At 40.3% G+C, this 20,082-nt stretch overlaps 1 protein-coding gene across 2 annotated transcripts; it reads right to left on the bottom strand.

The window, feature by feature from the left end:
* Window positions 1-1,370: 1,370 nt before the first annotated feature.
* POLR1H (RNA polymerase I subunit H) lies at window positions 1,371-14,881 on the bottom strand. Of its 2 annotated transcripts, none has more exons than XM_081320195.1 (5): window positions 14,805-14,881; window positions 12,666-12,815; window positions 11,705-11,802; window positions 11,061-11,170; window positions 1,371-2,058 (listed from the first exon to the last, which is right to left on the bottom strand). In XM_081320195.1, exons 2-5 carry the CDS (start codon window positions 12,793-12,795, stop codon window positions 2,034-2,036), a joined length of 363 nt encoding a protein of 120 aa, XP_081176321.1. In that variant the 5' UTR covers window positions 12,796-12,815; window positions 14,805-14,881; the 3' UTR covers window positions 1,371-2,033. The 2 variants fall into 2 exon arrangements, with proteins under 2 accessions (XP_081176321.1, XP_081176320.1); XM_081320194.1 differs by having other exon boundaries at window positions 11,065-11,170.
* Between the last annotated feature and the right edge of the window lie 5,201 nt (window positions 14,882-20,082).

The following is a 20,082-nucleotide window of genomic DNA, read 5'->3' as shown; positions in this document are numbered from 1 at the left end:
TGAAGGGGTTTTTTTCTACCGTTAATAGCTGATCACTCATTTCCTGCAACATTTGATACCTGTATTTGAGAAGATTTCCAACTACGCCCCAGCTAACTAGTCCAGACTTTAAACAAGAACTATAATGGCTTTTTCAAGATTCTATTAGGAAACTGCTTTATCAGTTTGGTAAGTGTGTAGTCCCAATGCATTAACACCAGTGCATGAGTTGAGCCAAAAACACAGGTCTGCAACCTGCGGCTCCGGAGCCGCATGCGGCTCTTTCAGCCGGCTCCTGCGGCTCCCAGTCCTCTGACATGTGCAGTCCAAAAAAAAGTGGGACTAAAAAAGTTCAACCAATCAATTCAAATATGCAGGGTAGGTGCATATCTCGCCTTGGCTCCACTCTTCAGTCAAACCCTGTTCTGTGCATGCGCGCATGTATGCGCATGTGCACACATTTTTTGCGGCTCCCAGTTTTTCCTTTTGTGAGGGAACCGGTTCCGAGTGGCTCTTTCACTGTTTCAGGTTGCTGACCCCTGGCCAAAAAGATGCCCACCTGTCCAAATTATGCAACACCATCAAAGAGTACGCTTCTGTCCTCCCTCCCTAATTAGAGAAGTGTAATATAAGCCCACACCTTGGAGAGGAATTGGAATTAAAACAACCCAATGACTTTTCAATATACAAGCCAATTCCCAGTGTTCTGTTTTGTATTGAATGCTATCAAGAAAATCAAATTTTGGAAACCCAAGGGGAAAGATTGATAGAAAACAGCATTGGGATGCTAAGGACCCACAATGATTCAAAAGGACTGTGTATCAAACAGTACTGGTATCCAGCTGAAATGGACTTTAGTAACCCTTTTGAAATCTTCAAGATGCTTTGATGTTATGTTAGCTACTGACCAGTAGGAGTCACTATGTAACATGTTTGGTTGTTACTAGGATTATTCAGGTTAGGCAGCCTCATGCTATGATCTATGTTCAACTGTTAACGGAAGTTGAACCTACAGGCCTCAATCAGAAAACTTTCTAATATGAAGGGATATAAGAAAAGGAAGGCATTATTATATGGCTTTTATAAGCCTATCTTTCCTGCAAGCTACTGGCAGCCAGGCCAAGATAACTTAAAAGTTAATTGCACAGTAATACAGTAATCAACAAGTGAATGGCCAATGAGTTCAAATCCTATTAAAAGATTGGACACTGAATAACTAGTATGGAGGATGCAGAACTGCCTGGAAAGTCCCAATAAAGGCAAAAGTGATTGAATAGTGTCTCCTATTCATCGATATTTAGTACAATATCTAAAAACTACACAAGCAGCCCCATCTCCTTTAAGGGGAGGTACTTTTGAGACTCACAATAACAAAAATCAGAACATTTGCATAGCTTCCTCATGATGTCTCATGAAAGACTACAAATTATTTATTCCTATCATGTTCATTTAATTGCTACTAAAGTCTCACATCAATTTCTTAAAGAGCCACAAAACAGAAGAATTAGATCACTTTGCAAAATATAGGATTATTAGTTCATACAATTGCATTGCTAAGCAACCACCCCACAGAATCCTCTTAATTCCATTTTGAAACAGAATTCAGACCTGCATGACGAAAGCCATAACATATCCAAAGGAAAGTGGAAGATCAATCTTGTTCCTTGTCCTGTGAAAAGCTCAGAAGCTTATAGAAGCAGGAGGAACCAGTAAAATTCAATAAAAACATGAATTTATAGGGAAATAAATACAGGTAACAGCAGCAATAAAGAGAAACTTGCAACTCAACCCATGTTATCAATAGTGTTCTTTCACTGATCAAAACAATTGAGGTAAAGGAGATTTGAAATTATGCAAGGCCATTTGTCCCGTTTTTGCTGTTTCCATTTTCATTTGAACTGTGCAACCAGTCACCATCTGTCAATCATCCAGTTTAAATGAGATGCTTCTAAAGTATCTAAGAACGTTACAGTCTCTTCATAAAAATCCAGAAATGATTCTCTGTCACGAGTGGAGTTTTAAGTACTCTCCCCCATATATCTTGGCAAACACGATTAAGAATCTTCTTTCTCCTGAAACCTAGAATTTAAAGAACAAACAGCATAAATACTCTTGAGATGTATTATAGTTCCACGCGACTGCTGACTACGGATTAAAAACATATGCTGGAGTAATTAATGACTCATGTAATCATTTTACACAGCAATTAATATTATAACATCTGTACAACTCTCCCACTTGTTTTAGACATAATTTAAATAACCTGACAAGGTAGATTATTTCAGAACTTCAAAAGCAGAATAGGCAAGAGAATGAAGACTCATCTGAGACCTATTCTGCAGAAAAATCTGGAGCCATCATCAAATGGTATCTCCAATACATATCTTTGAAAAGAACTCAGATGAGTACTGGAGATGAACAAGAGTGGTAGTTATGATCAGTCATTGTATGCCATCTTCCTATGGTGACCTTGCAATCTGGGTGCTTGATGCTCAGCTCAAATTATGAAGTCACAGGTTCCCATTATCATGTGATCATCATTTGCAACCTTCTTTGCTGGCTTCCTACAAGCAAAGTCAAGGGAGAAGCCAGCAGGAAGATGCAAACTGCAATCTCTTGAAGCCCTTGCTATACAACCTTCAGTGATTCACTTAATGACAGCAAGCAGGAGCACTGGAATTTCTATCATTAAGGGTCATGGTCACTTGACATTGCACTTTACGGCTGCTTTACTGTCATTAGGTGAGGACTAAAATGAATTGTAAATTAAGTCTTTAAAGTCCTCCTGGAACTCAGATATATTTCCATCACGGGGAATGACCAGGTGTGAGGCTACCAAAGATTGCCTTTAGAACAACATTCACAGCTTCTACTGGTAAACCAGAAAACAATGTGCCATATTTTTGGGGGAATTTGTACAGGTTTAGATAATCCCTGAATAAAATAGTAAAATATATAAATCCTAAATAGTTTATGGTCTTAAGGGCTAATCCTAACATTTAATGTTGAGTCTTGTAACAAGCAAACAATATAGCTGGGACAAAACAAATGGGACTTAATTTAAAATATCTAGTCATCATAAGCAAGTCAAGGGAGGCAATATAACCAATCTATTCCATCGTTAACGATGGGGGGTGGGGTGTTACCTCCCGTTGATAGGGCTCGCCACTTGGGCGTCCTCCTGGATTCACGGCTCAGTTTTGAAGATCACATAGGAGCCGTGACCAGAGGGGCTTTTGCCCAGGTTCGCCTGGTGCGCCAGTTGCGATCCTACTTGGACCGAGATGCCCTACGCAGTCACTCATGCGCTCGTGACCTCCTGGTTAGACTACTGCAACGCTCTCTACATGGGGCTGCCCTTGAGGACCACTCGGAGGCTTCAGATGGTGCAGAATGCAGCTGCGCAAGTTGTGATGGGGGTTTCCCGATACTCCCATGTAACACCTTTACTCCGCAAGCTGCATTGGCTTCCGGTTGCCCTCCGGGTGAGATTCAAGGTGCTGGTGATGACCTATAAAGCCCTAAATGGCTTGGGTCCGGGATATTTGAGGGAACACCTGCTGCCGGCATCAAGTTCCCTTCGTCCTGTGCGCTCCCACAGGGAGGGCCTTCTCAGGGTGCCGCCGGTAAGACTGCCGGCGGATAACACCCAGGGGGAGGGCCTTCTCTGTGGGTGCGCCTGCCCTTTGGAACCAGCTGCCCGTGGAGCTTAGGACTGCCCCCGACCTTCGCTCATTTCGCCGGGACCTGAAGACCTGGCTCTTTGAGCTTTCCGGCCCAGGCTGAGAGTTTTAATTGGGGTTTTTATATTTTTATTTCAGGGACTGAATTTAATCATTTTTAATTGTTTTTTAATTTTTGTATTGATGTTTTAAACACCCTGTAAACTGCCCTGAGTCCTACGGGAAAAGGGCGGTATATAAATCTAATAAAATCTAAAATCTAAATCTAAAATATACAAGCTCTCACGGGGGGGCGGAGCCAACTGTCAGAGCGGGCGGCTGTGTGAACGGAGCTCTCTCCACGCACAACCTCTCACCCAGTGTTCGCGGGGGCTTTTCGGAGCTTCAGGAGGTCCTGTAGGGACATCCGAAGTTGCAGGCAGCCCGGAGAACCTTCATGAGCGGCGGTTCGTGTTGAAGATCCGGAGAAAGTCTGATGCGAGCGAACCGGGGAGAAGGAGGCCAGTAATGGCCGACATGAAGATCTGACAGAGGGACGGAGCTAGCACGTAAGCAGCGGGACAACGGTAGAGCGGAGCTGACGGAGAGTGTATCCGAATATTAAATAGGAAGCGCTTGTGAAAGAGGTACTGGTTCGAAGTGGGAGCCTCATGGAGAGGGAATAAGCGGCGATAGAAGTCTTGAGGGAGGCGTTTGGCAAAAACAGCAAGGGAAAGAAAGCCGAAGACTATATGACTGTATTTTAGCTGGAGATAAGCTACAACAGGTCAAAGTCTGAGCTTTGGAGCCTTAGAGACTGAACTCTGGATTGTCGGGCGTGGAAAGCGATCAGCTTGGTCTAGTCTGGTCTATTCTGGTAAATTTTGAATTCGTGAACTTTTGAAACTTTTGAAACTCTACTCTACTTGTCACGGGCGGCCATTTGATTTAGCAATTTAGTAACTGGAGGTTTGTTTAGTGGGACACCTACTGGTCTTTGACAGCAGAGGAAGACGGAAAAGGTGCCAATTTCTGCGCCGGAAACGGGGGAAAAAAAGAAGAAGAACGTGACTTTGAATATATTCATACTATAGAATTCTATTATATAAATTGCTTAGTTGGTAATAAGTATCTGGTGGTAACTGTTTTATATATCTTTTGTCATAGAGTTAAAAGGTTTATATAACACTCAGGGTATTACACATTGATAAAACGCTGCTATAATTGGGGAAACATGACAAGCATTTCGGGAGCAACTAAGCCTAGCGCTGGCAAAAAGGCGGCAGCACAGGGACAGGGGATGGCCTCAAGTCCCTCCAATCAGAAATCTATAGAGGATATGCTGCAAAGGGAAAGATCTAACTCGAATTCCTTTAAAGATTTACATGCCCTTTTGCAAAACCTACACGAGGCAATGGCCAAAAATCACGAGGAGATGAAGAGAGAAATAGGCCAAATAAGAAACGACACTGGTGAATTAAAGGGGAAGATCCAAGCGATAGATGATAAATTTGAAGGGATTCAACAACAATTAGTCAAAAATGAACAAAGACTTCAAGATATGGAAGCTAGAATGGAAAAAGAGGAAAAGAGAGTAGATGATTTAAATGAAACACTCCTTCAGGCTAATAAGGAGTTAGAAACAACAGTTATTTTTCTGGAAGCAGAAAAGGCTGCTCATTATCTACGCTTCCAAAACGTTCAAGAAAAAAGAGGGGAAGATCTGTTGGTCATGATGGCAGAACTGATGGCAAAGGCACTCGGTGTAGGGAAGGAGGAAATGCTGGCGGAAATTGATGAAACATACAGGGTCCAAACTAATTATGCGAGAAGGCACAACCTCCCAAAAGAAGTACATGTAAGGTTAGTTAAAAAATCAATTCGGGATGAGCTTCTGCATAGATCTAGAGAGGAACCATTAGAATTTCGGGGCCAACCAATCACCATCCTTAAACAGATACCTAAAAGGATGAGGGATCTGAGACGCGGCTATCAATTTTTAACATCTAAATTAATAAGAGAAAATGTAAACTTTAGATGGCTAACTCCAGAGGGTATTCTAGTTACGTGGCAGGATAGAAGGCATAGACTGGACACGATAGAGAAGGCAGAAGATTTCTATAAACGTCACTTCCATAGCCAAGAGGAAGCAGATTTAGAAGATCAAGATGGAAGGGAGGTAAGAGAAAGAGATACAATACGTGTGGCAATGGATGGGAAGATCTTAGCTACAGAGGATAGAAGGAACAAATCCGGTGAGTTAACAGAGAAACATGGAACTAGAGACAAGGAAGAGAGAGAGCCCCGAATCACGAGATCCACAAAAACCAGAAATAAGTAAGATGAAGGGAGGTGAGTGTAGTATTATGTCTGTGAATATTAATGGATTGAATTCGCCAGTGAAAAGGCGGAAATTTTTTAATAGGCTTATTCACCAACAATTGGATATCGTGGCAATACAAGAAGTCCATATAAAGGAACAACAAAAATATTTGTTAGTACAACCAAGAATAGGGAACCTATTCGTTTCCTTAGACCGACACAAGAAAAAGAGAGGAGTGGCACTATATGTAAACCCAAAATTGACTGCAAAACAAATTTATAACGATAAAGAGGGTAGAATACTGATAGTCGAGGTTATAATAAATCACAGGAAGGTCATGATGGTAGAGATATATGCCCCAAACCATAACCAAGAACAATTTTTCAAAACACTTCACAATAAGATATGTAGCATTGATTATGAGGAGATTTGTTTAATAGGAGATTTTAATGCTATCCTAGATACAAATTTGGATTATATGGGAAAGACGCTTAGGAAAAAGAAGAGAAGAACTCTACCGAGATCTTTTCTCAACTTGGCGGAGGAACTAAATATCCAAGATGTCTGGAGGGAAAGAAATCGTAAGGCTAGACAATATACATATTACTCCAACCGACATAGCTCATGGTCTAGAATAGACATGGTATGGATGACGAAAGAAATTAGTTCAGAAATAGACGAGGTACATATAGCGACAGGTACTTGGGCAGATCACAATCCTATTAAACTTATCTGGAAAGGCTCCAAAAAAATTCCCAGATGGACGCTCCAAAGAGCAATTTTAAAAGAAGACGAATTCAAATCTAAGATGGAGAGAGAACTAAGTTTTTTCTTTAAGGAAAATAAAGCTATAGACACCTCAGTACAAAACAATTGGGATACAGCTAAGGCAATGATGAGAGGGGTAGCGAGGGCATATATGGTATATAAAAATAAGGGGAAAAGACAACAACGGGAAAGATTAGAAGAGGAATATAAGAGCTTAGAAGTTATACTCCAACAAGATCCACAAAAAGAGAATATCAAGCAATCTATGGATCTGATTAAACACAAACTTAACATTCTAGACAAAGAGAAATTAGCCCAACAATTGAGAAACACGAAACAAAATTTTTTTGAAAATGCAAATAAACCGGGCCGGTGGCTAGCATATAAATTGGGAAAACAAAAGGGGAAAAACTGGATTCACGAATTACGAGATGAGGAAGGGAGAATATTCCACCAGGAGGAAAAAAAAAAAATTATAGCCCAGGAATTTTATGAACGTTTATACAAAGAAGATAGTCAGGCAAGTGTGGAGAAAATGGAGGAATATTTTCAAAGAGCCAAACTACCCAAGGTCACAGAAGATACCAGAAATATGTTAAATGAGGAAATTCGACTATCTGAGGTGATAAAAGCTATTAATGCACAAAAGAATAATAAAGCATCGGGACCCGACGGTCTTCCATCAGAAATTTATAAAGAATTACAAAATATCCTAGCTCAACCCCTAGTGGAGGTATTTAACGCAGTATTAGAAGGCGCAAGGACGCCTAAATCTTGGCTAGAGGCAAACATAACCCTTATCCCGAAAGATAACACGGACCATACATTAATCCAAAATTACAGACCCATATCACTTCTTAACTCGGACTACAAGATATTTACATCAATTATAGCGGAACGATTGAAACGATTTCTGAATGATTTCATACACGCAGATCAGAATGGTTTTCTCACTAAGAGACACACTAAGCACAACATTAGAATAATATTAGATACATTGGAGTACTATGAATTACATAGCGAACAACAGATGGCATTACTTTTCTTAGACGCCCAAAAGGCATTTGACAACGTTAAATGGTCTTTTTTGTGCCAACAGCTTAGCTTTATGAATATGGGTGAAAAATTTATAAATATAATTAGGGCAATTTATGACAATCAGGAAGCAAAAATAATTATTAATGGGGAAGCATCTAGCAAGTTTCAAATTCAAAAGGGAACACGGCAAGGCTGCCCCTTATCACCATTGCTCTTTATATTGACTCTTGAAGTATTAACGAGAACTATAAGAAATGACCCAAAGATAAAAGGATTAACCATTAAAAAGGAAACCTTTAAATTGCAAGCTTTTGCGGACGATCTGGTTTTTATTATGGAGGATCCATGTCAGACGGGACCAAAGCTATTGGAAGAATTATCTAAATATGGTGAGGTTGCCGGACTGCGAATAAATAGAAATAAGACCAAGATGATTGTTAAAAATATGACCAATAAACAAAAAGGTAATCTGGCCGGAATCATGGATATAGAAATAGTCAAGAAAATAAAATATCTAGGGATTAACATTACGGCTAGATGCACTTCACTCAAAAAGGATAATTATGATAATGTAGTGAACCAAATAAAAGGTGATCTGGAAAGATGGGGAAACCTAAAACTCTCATTATTGGGAAGAATCGCTGTCATTAAGATGAATATTCTGCCTAAAATCCTGTTTCTGTTTCAGAATATCCCAATTCAACTCGACTCTAAATTTTTTCAAAATTTGGATAAATTATCACTAAGTTTTATTTGGCAGGGGAAAAAATCAAGAATTAAATTGAAATATTTACAGGACACGAAGGAAAATGGGGGTTTTGGATTGCCAGACTGGGAATTATATTACCATGCCGCGGCCCTGAGCTGGATTAGAGAATGGGTAATCTTGAGAAATAGAAGACTATTAACTTTAGAGGGTCACGATTTGCAATATGGCTGGCATGCTTTCCTATGGACGGAGAAACAAGGTCTTTTCTCGCATTTTCAAAGACATCGGATCAGGCAAGCGCTACTTAATACTTGGAAAAAAATTAGATCTCACAACTACACCAAAATTCCGGTCTGGCTATCCACCCTTGAAGCGATAGTTTACCCAAATCTGTTTGATTTGGGTAACATAATCTCATACAAGGATATTCTGAATGAGGAGGGGGAATTGAAACTTAGGAATGAACTAGAATTACAAGGTATAAAACTCGATTGGTGGGCCTACTTACAAATCCAATCGAGATTTAGGAAGGATAAAAATGAATGGGGGATATATACCTCTGAAACAGCATTGGACAAAATATTATTGGGACCGGACTCTAAACAAATAAGGAATTTTTATAAATTACTTTTGGGATATAAGCTGTTTGAAGAGCAAGTGAAAGACCCCATGTTGACCTGGGCTAACAATTTAGGACATAACATCGACCTAGATACTTGGCAAACAATTTGGGATAGAAATAAAAGGATAACACTGGCCTCATCGTATAAAGAAAATTTATTTAAAATGTTTTACCGATGGCATCTTCCCCCAGCTCGCTTAGCAAAAATGTACACAACAGCATCTCCCAAATGTTGGAAGTGTTCTGAAGAGATAGGAACATACTTCCACACGTGGTGGTCTTGCAGTAAAACACAAAAATTTTGGAGAATGATTTGGATTTGGCTGAAAGAAATATTGAATCAAGATCTGGAGTTTAGTCCAGAACTTTTCTTGTTGGGAATCACGAAAGAGAAATATCCTAAAGATGTGCTATACTTAACGATCCATATTATCACAGCAGCTAGATTATCATTTGCGCAAAAATGGAAAAAGAATGAGATCCCAGGACAAAAAGAGGTTATTAGGAAAATTTGGGATTGCGCTGAAATGGACAAATTAACTTTGGAATTAAAGAATAAAGATCAATCAGACTATTATAGAATTTGGAACAAATTGTATCTTTGGATGGATAAAAAGAAAGGTCTCTATTAGGTTTTACAGACTAGCTCACTGTTTTAAATATTGTGGTATTTTATCGATTTGTAATCTAAGTGTATTTAAGTGTATTTTTGATGTACATATATACATGTATATATATATATATTTAAACATTGTAGACAAAAAGGTTTGTCAGCTCGCTGGTACTGTGTCCAATGTTTTTAAATAATAAAATTAATAAAAATTATTTAAAAAAAAAAAAAGAACAACATTCACAGCTTCTACTGGTAAACCAGAAAACAATGTGCCATATTTTTGGGGGAATTTGTACAGGTTTAGATAATCCCTGAATAAAATAGTAAAATATATAAATCCTAAATAGTTTATGGTCTTAAGGGCTAATCCTAACATTTAATGTTGAGTCTTGTAACAAGCAAACAATATAGCTGGGACAAAACAAATGGGACTTAATTTAAAATATCTAGTCATCATAAGCAAGTCAAGGGAGGCAATATAACCAATCTATTCCATCGTTAACGATGGGGGGTGGGGTGTTACCTCCCGTTGATAGGGCTCGCAACTTGGGCGTCCTCCTGGATTCACGGCTCAGTTTTGAAGATCACATAGGAGCCGTGACCAGAGGGGCTTTTGCCCAGGTTCGCCTGGTGCGCCAGTTGCGATCCTACTTGGACCGAGATGCCCTACGCAGTCACTCATGCGCTCGTGACCTCCTGGTTAGACTACTGCAACGCTCTCTACATGGGGCTGCCCTTGAGGACCACTCGGAGGCTTCAGATGGTGCAGAATGCAGCTGCGCAAGTTGTGATGGGGGTTTCCCGATACTCCCATGTAACACCTTTACTCCGCAAGCTGCATTGGCTTCCGGTTGCCCTCCGGGTGAGATTCAAGGTGCTGGTGATGACCTATAAAGCCCTAAATGGCTTGGGTCCGGGATATTTGAGGGAACACCTGCTGCCGGCATCAAGTTCCCTTCGTCCTGTGCGCTCCCACAGGGAGGGCCTTCTCAGGGTGCCGCCGGTAAGACTGCCGGCGGATAACACCCAGGGGGAGGGCCTTCTCTGTGGGTGCGCCTGCCCTTTGGAACCAGCTGCCCGTGGAGCTTAGGACTGCCCCCGACCTTCGCTCATTTCGCCGGGACCTGAAGACCTGGCTCTTTGAGCTTTCCGGCCCAGGCTGAGAGTTTTAATTGGGGTTTTTATATTTTTATTTCAGGGACTGAATTTAATCATTTTTAATTGTTTTTTAATTTTTGTATTGATGTTTTAAACACCCTGTAAACTGCCCTGAGTCCTACGGGAAAAGGGCGGTATATAAATCTAATAAAATCTAAAATCTAAATCTAAAATATACAAGCTCTTACTTGCATTGGATGCAGGTATAGAAAACCGTCTGTCCTTCATCTGCAGATCTCATCTGCCGAGTATGGTAGGCCATGCCCTCATGCCCACACCGAGGACATTTTCTGTCAATCTGAAAAGATTGAAATGGACAAAATAAAGAGTTCAGTAAACCTTTTGATGTTGGTATGGCAGAATCCTTAAGGTGAAACTGAGGCAATAAGTACAGGCTGCAGAGTCTTTCAAGGTGCCCTTATACAAGCTTATGTCTCGTGTAACCTCCTACACACAATTTTTTTTTAAAAAAAATCTAAGAATGGAGTTGGTCTTTCCTCAAGGGTAAACATGACCCCCACTGCAAAGGAATTCATTTCTGCTCTCCTGTTCATTTTCCTTCTCTGCAGCTATTCCAGATTGATTATTTCTTAAAATTGTTTCCAGAAAATATAATACAGTCAAAGCTTATTTTAAATGTTTGATGGGGCAGGGTGGGGTCTGTTATTTCCCATGTCAGCACAGGGTGACCCAGACAGGATCTGCAAGGGTGACGTAATTATGCAAATAAAGCAAAGAGCCACAAATCATGTAATTTTCATCATTTGCATATTGACACCATCTTGCCTATGGTGCCTAATGGAACTAATAACTAGTCTTCTCATTCACTCACCAGTGGACCCTTAACTTCTTTTCCGTCCTCTGCACTCAAAGAAGAAAAATCTATTTTGTTGAATGTGACAGATGTATGGATGACTCTCTTTTCAAAATCTATGCAAAGAGGAAAATGTATGAAGAATGATTAAAATGCTCCTTAATTCAAGCTTGTCAATTTTTCTTTTCTCTTCTTTTTTTTTTTGCTTTTAAGTCAATGTTGATAGACAAATCTCTGTAATATTACCGGCAACATTTCAGAAGTGTGTTGCCCTTGTCTTCTTTTTCTTCTTCCTAGAGCTGAGAAAAAGTGACTGGACCTAGGTCACCAAGCTGGCATCATGCCTAAAGGTAGGACTAGAACTCAGAGTCTCCCAATTTCTAGCCTGGTGCTTAACCTCTATACCAAACTGGTTTTATATTTCATCTAATGTTCCTTATATTCTCACAATTTGGAGTGGAACACATGATCACTAAAGCTGTGTTATTTCCAACAGATAAAAATCTAGCATATCAGGAAGAGGATTAAATTACAACTTTTTCCTGACAACTAGTTTTCTAAATCAAGGGTACCACTTTTTGTATCATTTTTTTTGTTTTCAAAGATTGTGTTTTCTATGAAATGATAGATTCTAGTTATAAGGGATACACTAATCTCTTCTGTTGTTTTGAAAAATTAAGCACATTTAGGACTCAGAATAAACACGTTTCCATATTTAAACATGAAATGAGTAATTTCCAATTTAAATGGATGTTCATTACAGTAATAGACACCCCGCCCGCTAATAGTGCATGAAACTGAGATTTCATTCATTGCTTCAAGTGCAGAAATAAATGGTGGAAGTATTAAATGAATGAACTCAGATGGGAAAGATAGAAAATAATTACCAATTTCTTTTAATAAAAGAACGCTGAAAAGTATGCTTAGAATTTGGTATCTATGCTCCTGGATGAATATACACCTACAAAACAGAACTTACCTTGCACATCAATGTTGAAAAAGCAACAGGGACATATCACCTTATCCTGGATACCTGGCAGAGGCAGGACAGTACCACACTCAGGACAAAAATCAAGTTCTGACTCAAAGCAGGAACCTCCTTGTTCCATAATTAGAAAATAAACGGAGGCTGTATTTGAAAGAACACATACACTTGATCATAAAAATCAAAAGGTGATCCCAGAATAATCACTCATACCCTATCTTAAGAATAAACACGTTTGAGGGCCACTTGAGATTTCTGACCTTCTTTTGCTGGTTGGCAAGCTGATGTTTTTTCATCTTATATGGAAAAGCCACTTTCCCTAATCAATCATTCATTATCTCAAATGTTTTCTAATATTAAAATTATTGATTTGGGGTCTGGTACTTTGTCAAATAAATAGGGACAGGTCTCTTTCCATATAACTTTAAACCCAGAAAGAGGGGAGAAAAAACCTGGAGTAAATAGTGAAAGAATTAATGTATGCAGCTATATTTATATACAATGCAAATGTATGAAATGAAAATGTAAATAATTTTCCCAAGCTGTTTAGTTAATACGAACTAGTTTAACGTGGATCTATCTATTTTTCCAAAACGGTTAATACTGTTCTGTATATTTCGATATATAATTTAATGCAGAAACAAATATAAATGTTCCCAAATAATAGATCACCATTGGCCATAATGATCTGGGTTGATACAAGCTGAAATTCAACCACAATTCCAGAGCCATACATTTCCCTCTCTACTCCGTATACTGAACTTGGCCAAATGCTGCTTAACTCGTCCCCCAGAAAAGTAAAAACGCTCTAGATCTAGCTCGCCTCTCGACGAAGTTTCTTATCAATGTGACGAAATGGGTTTGTCTTGGTATAATAATAATAATAATAATAATAATAATAATAAGAAGAAGAAGAAGAAGAAGAAGAAGAAGAAGAAGTTGGGACCTTGGAGGTCATCTAGTCCAACCCCCTGCTCAGGCAGGAAACCTTATACCATTTCAGGCAAATGGCTGTCCAGTCTCTTCTTAAAAACTTCCAGTGTTGGAGCATTCACCACCTCTCGAGGCAAGGTTGTTCCACTGGTTAATTGTTCTAACTGTCAGGAAGTTTCTCCTTAGTTCTAGGTTGCTTCTCTCCTTGACTAGTTTCCATCCATTGCTTCTTGTCCTGCTTTCAGGTGCTTTGGAGAATAGCTTGACTCCCTCTTCTTTGTGGTAGCCCCTGAGATATTGGAACACTGCTATCATGTCACCCCTCACTCTTCTCTTCGTTAAACTACACATACCCAATTCCAGCAACCGTTCCCTATATGTTTTGGCCTCCAGCCCCCTAATCATCTTTGTTGCTCTTCTCTGTACCCTTTCTAGAGTCTCGACATCTTTTTTACATTGTGGTGACCAAAACTGGATGTAGTATTCCAGGTGTGGCCTTACCAAAGCATTGTAAAGTGGTATTAGTACTTCCCTTGATCTTGATTCTATCCCTCTGTTAATGCAGCCTAGCACTGTGTTGGCTTTTTTGGCAGCTGCAGCACACTGCTGGCTCATATTGAAGTGATTGTCTACTAGGACTCCGAGATCCCTCTCACAGTTACTGCTATTGAGCAAGGTACCACCTATACTATACCTGTGCATTTGATTTTTCCTGCCTAAATGTAGAACCTTGCTTTTTTCACCATGGAATGTCGCCATTCCACCAAAAAGAAGCAGATGGTCTACTTCTGCAGAAGAGTAATTGCATCTACTTCGATTTTCTCCGGTCTGGAAGCTCTTCGGTGTGCTAGATTGACGATCTGCCTCATTCTAGACAGCCCTTTCCACCGGCTGAGAATAATGAGGGTTGGAATCGAATTTCCTCCAAATCGGGAGTAAGAGACACTTGAAGAAACGTTGCGCCCGAGTTTTTGAGAAGAAAAGGATTTCTGTGAATGCCTCTCACTAAGCTCGCTTTGAACTGAGAAAATCGAGCAGTTTAAGTTTCCATGCAATTTCTACCACTCTTAAGTACCCCCCCCCAAGTGTAGTGTAACAGTTTAGTGGAGGAGCTCGTGATTGCATCTTAAAGTCCAAATGCTCGAATCATAATCCTAATCGCTATATTCGACATAGTCTATAATAAAAATCAAAAAATACCTTTGCTCTCAGTCCATTTACCACCTGTCGTCGGCTTCTAAATGTAACCCCACGTGCAGACTCAGAAAGAACGCTCGATCGGTTTCCCGGAGAGACAAGCTCGAGAGCGCAGAGCGGCCACTCTTCAAGAGCAGTAGAAAAAAAAAGAATAAGCGCTAGACTGTCCACGCAACAATCCTCTTCCTCTTGTGATGAGTTTTCTAGACCGATTTTTTTTTCTGATCGGGCTGCGTTCATGTATAATAAGGATGCAAGGTTGGTTTCCAACCAAATATCCGAAAACGCCAAAAAAAATCCATGCAGGGACTTGCCCAAGCAGTCTCCGAGAACCAGACACGATTGAACGGGACAAAAAAAAATAGATATAAAGGATTGGAGCCCATAATGCAGAGAGTACCCTATCCTACAATTTTCACAGTTCTATTGCGCGCTATTTATTGTAAAGAGAATTTATACTGTGAAACTTTCCAAAAGTTGTTATTGGTCAGAAAGTATGCACAATGGCATAATTCTAGATTCGGGAATGCAACCTTAGCATCTTTTCCAAAAATACCATCAGAACTGAAGAACCCCATAGAATGGAACAGAACAATATAATGCAGATTTAATGGATATTTATTTATATTTCGTATTTCTTAACCACCTATCTTCCTCAGAGTTCCATGCAAAATTCAAAATATTGTGGGAATTACAGTAATTTTGAGTATGTCTACTACAAGTGGTATATTAAAGAACCCCTTTATCAATATCCAAAGGCTAGTTATGTGTATTCTTTCTGTTGTTGTTTGGATTTAATTTTTAAAAAATGTAAAAGAAGAGAATGGATCTGAAAAAGTGAAATGAAAACCTCCCCTCAGCTGTTTGAAAAACTCACTACAGTACTTGAGTTGCAGATGTGTTCTGCATTTGCACTCTAGCGCAGACATGTCAAACACAAGGCCTGGGGGCCGGATGCGGCCCGCGAAGTGGTTTCATGCGGCCCACGAAGCCATCCTGGAAACAGTGAGGGAACGGCCCCCGCTGCCTTGGCCCTGGCCCAGAGACCCTCCTTCTGCCAGAGACTCTCAGATCTGTCCCACTCCTGCCCAGGCCCCCATAGGCACCCTTGATGCGAACGACGTAGAGTGGGCCACGCCCACCCAGTAGGCCATACGTACTCTAGCCACGCCCACCAAGTAGGCCACACCCACCCTGGCCATGCCCACCCAGCCCCCTGAGAGCAACCACAGTGCTGATGCGGCCCTCAATGAAAATGAGTTTGACACCCCTGCTCTAGCGTGTTTTAATACACTTCTTCCAAAGGACTGCACAACCTTGTTTTATTTATTTCACACATAAACACATATGTATTTTTTAACTTATATCTCATCTTTTTACTATTCAAACATTGTTAAAGGTAGGGTTTATTAAACTAGGAGCCTTTCCAGCAATCACCTATTTTATTCTTTTTCAGCACTTGATTTAAAGCACTACCAGCAGCAACAGCATGAATCACAGTTTATTATCTTGGAGAGGATATTCCACATGAAGAAGTTCTGTCTACAGCACACACTGACTATATATTTAATGCAAAGGGTCAAGGAAATAGCTAAGGGGTTGAATGGACCTATGCAGAAATGTGGATATATATACTGTTTTATGGAGTTTTAAAGATCAAAAGTAGCAAATAATTAAAATAGGTAATCATTTATGTGTACACACTATAGACGAGGGGTGTCAAACTGCCGGCCCACAGGCTGCATGCATCATGGCGAAACCGCATCCACCCAATTGCTGGCAATGGAAAAAAAAGATATCACGTGACGTGAGTTTGACACCGCTGCTATAGACCATTAGAATGCATATTTGTGGAAATTCAGATTAACTAAGATCTGGAATGAGTAAATTACCTATTTTTAAACTCTTGAAGTGCTTTTAAATTAAACACCATTTATAGTTAAATACCATTTTTCCCAACACTGTGTAATTTGTTGGATTATTCCAAAGGTGATATACATGAGCAATAAAAAATAAAGCACACTGTCCCTGCAATTATAAACATCACCATCATTGTAATTATCATGAATCATGTTTTTTCTGAAAGAAATAGCAGCTACTAGTTTTAGTTTTTCATCATTAGTCTTTGCAGCACGTTTGGAGTAACAAAGAATGAGCATTTGTTAAAAGTATTGGTTTTGGTCTGTTGAATAAAGTTGATAAATGACCTTCATTAGACATTGACCTTCATTATTGATATTCTTTATTCTTTTTTTTTATTAAAGAGTTTTACAAAAACAAAATTTTACAATATATCCCCAAATCCCTCCCACCCCAAACCCACCCACTTCCCCCCCCCACTTCCCAGAGCTAAATACAGGATTATAGTTACAATAATCATATTCTAAATAAAAATTATGCATAATATACAATTAACCAAATTCACAGTGGCGTAGCGTGGGGGGTGCAGGGGGGGCCGGCCGCACCGGGCGCAACATCTGGGGGGGGCGCCCATTAAGCTCGCCAGAGGGGGACGATTCTGCTTCACCGAGGGTCGGAGGAGCGAGCGAGTGGGCGGAGCATAGAAAGCAACCGCATTCGCTGCGCCCAGCCAGAGCGGGATCCCGTCCTCTCGCGGCTGCAGATCGCCTCCTTTCTCGGGTGGGGGTGGGGAGGCTTGGCGGCATCTCGCCTCCCTCTCTTTCTCCCGCCGCGGCTCTCCTCCGCTTGGCTCTCAACCTGCAAGCCCGCCCCCCCCGACCCAGCTCCCGCCCCCGTCTCCTCCTTTCCCGGAGGTAAAGGTAACAACTGCAGCCGCCGCACCTGCGGCTGCTTGCTGCTCCTCCTCCTCCTCCTTCTCCTCCTCCTCCTGCCGTATTGACTCTCTGTGGCCACTCGGTTCCCCCTGCAGGAGGCGATCAGGACGCCCCCCCGACACACGTCGCCAGCAGCGAGAGTTTCCAGCCAGTCCGGCGAATCTTTGGGGCGAGGTGCCAAAGAGAAGGAGGCGGCTTGGCTTGGATAAGCAGCGTCTGGGCAGAAAATAGGTCAGGCGCCACAGCAAGTATGAACTCCTGGGGTTCAGCCTAAGCAGGCAAAGCTGCAGGGTGGGTTGGTTGGCTTTTCCGGCTTTGGAATAACCTTGGGAAGCTGAGGCATTGTAAGTTGGAAGTCATTGTTTGTTGCCTAACATGTTGGGTCACCCCACACCACATGCTAAGCCATAAACCGTGGTTGGTATCCAGGGTTTAGGACAAGATGGAGAAAACTAGCCAATTGTGGGATCATAAATCTTGATGAAGCCCATCATCGCTCCATGTGATGTATGCACTCAATCTACAAACGTAGTCCAAGCCTATTCACATCTGTTGTAAGGTCATTCTCTCATGGGGTTTATCTTGACATCCACTAAGAGTGGAACAAACATGCCCCATTAACCATTTTCAACACCATGTCCTCTCTTTGTCTCATCCTAAATCACAGCTGAGGCACCTTAAAGTTGCCTTGTTTCAGTTTTAAACTAGCATTTTCCCTCTTCTCCAGAGACCCTTTTTTGCCTTGAACCTAACTCAGGGGTAGGCAACCTTGGCTCTTTTATGACTCATGGACTTCAACTCCCAGAATTCCTGAGCTAGTGGAAGAGACTCGAGTGCTAAAATCCACAGGTTAGGGGGCGCAAATTACTTGCCTTGCCCCGGGTGCTGACAACCCACGCTATGCCACTGCAAATTCATAATGCGCTTTAACTCTCTTTTAACATAACTACAAACAACGTACCAATAACAATATCCCACTAAAATCTACTCATAAGCTAAATGATACTTTTTAGTCCCATATTTGTTTTGAATATAATTTATCCATCTCCTCCAAACTGAAATATATCTTTCCTGTGAATGATCCTTTAGATAAGCAGAAATCTTAGACATTTCTGCAAGATTCGAAACTTTAAACACCCATTCTTCTATAGTGGGCAAACTATCCTTCTTCCAATATTGTCCCACCAGTAACCTTGCTGCTGTTATCATGTTCAACATCAAGTTAGTTTCTTTAACATCACAATCTACAACAATGCCCAATAAAAACAATTGCGGGGAAAACTTTATCTTTCTCTTAAAAATCTTTTGAATGTCCCACCAAATTTTAATCCAAAAAGCTTTTATATTTCTACAAGTCCACCACATGTGAAAATAAGTAGCTTCTAAACTACCACACCTCCAACATTTAGACTGTAGATTAGGATACATGTTGGACAGCTTCTTGGGATCCAGGTGCCATCTATAAAACATTTTATAAAAAATTTCTCTTAAATTTTGAGCCTGGGTAAATTTAACATTTCTGACCCAAATTATCTCCCAGGTGTCCAATGAAATTGGTTCCTGAATATTTTGTGTCCACTTTATCATGCAGTCTTTAACCAGTTCCGTTTCCGAATCCAATTCAATTAAAGCATTATATATCCTCTTTATATGTGCACAATTTGAATCTCTAATTTGCTTTACTAAATTTTGATCTGTAGTTGTGATGCCAACCTTTTGATCTGACTTCCACCTAGCTTTCAATTGGGTATATTGAAACCAAGAGTAACTTATGTTTTCTTGTCTTAACTCCTCTACTGGTTTAAGTTGCCAATCATTCCCTTGCAATCTAAGTAGTTCCTTATAAGAAACCATATCCATACTCACTCCCATAGATACGCCCTCTATCGCGTGTCCAGGAATTCCCCAAATCGGTATTTTATAATTTAACTTATAATAATACTTTTTCCAGACACGCAATAAAGCACTTCTAAGAATATGAGATTTAAAAGCCCTGTCTACCTTCTTATCATAAAGCAAGTATGCATGCCATCCATATACCAAATCCCATCCCTCAAGATGCAGTATTCTCTTGTTAGTTAGATTAAGCCAATCACTAACCCAGGTCAAGGCAACCGCATCATAGTACAATTTCAAATTTGGCGCCTTGAGTCCCCCTCTTTCCCTGGCATCTTGTAAAATCTTGAATTTAACTCTTGGTTTTTTCCCCACCCAGATAAATTCGTTAATACCCTTCTGCCATTGATCAAGGTTGGCATCCTTTTTCAATATAGGTATCATCTGAAACAGAAAGAGAAACTTTGGTAGAACATTCATTTTAACAACTGCAATTCTTCCCAGTAATGATAATTGTAATTTTTTCCAATTATTTAAGTCCCTTTGTACCTTCAACCATAGTGTTTCATAATTATTCTTATACAATTTTACATTTGAGGCTGCAATATATACTCCTAGATATTTAACCTTCTTCACTATTTCAAAACCTG

Source organism: Vipera berus (genome assembly GCF_964194415.1).
Source record: "Vipera berus genome assembly, chromosome: 2".
NCBI lineage: Eukaryota > Metazoa > Chordata > Lepidosauria > Squamata > Viperidae > Vipera > Vipera berus.
Note: the sequence above shows the minus strand (reverse complement) of the source record. Positions and strands in the feature narration are given on the sequence as shown.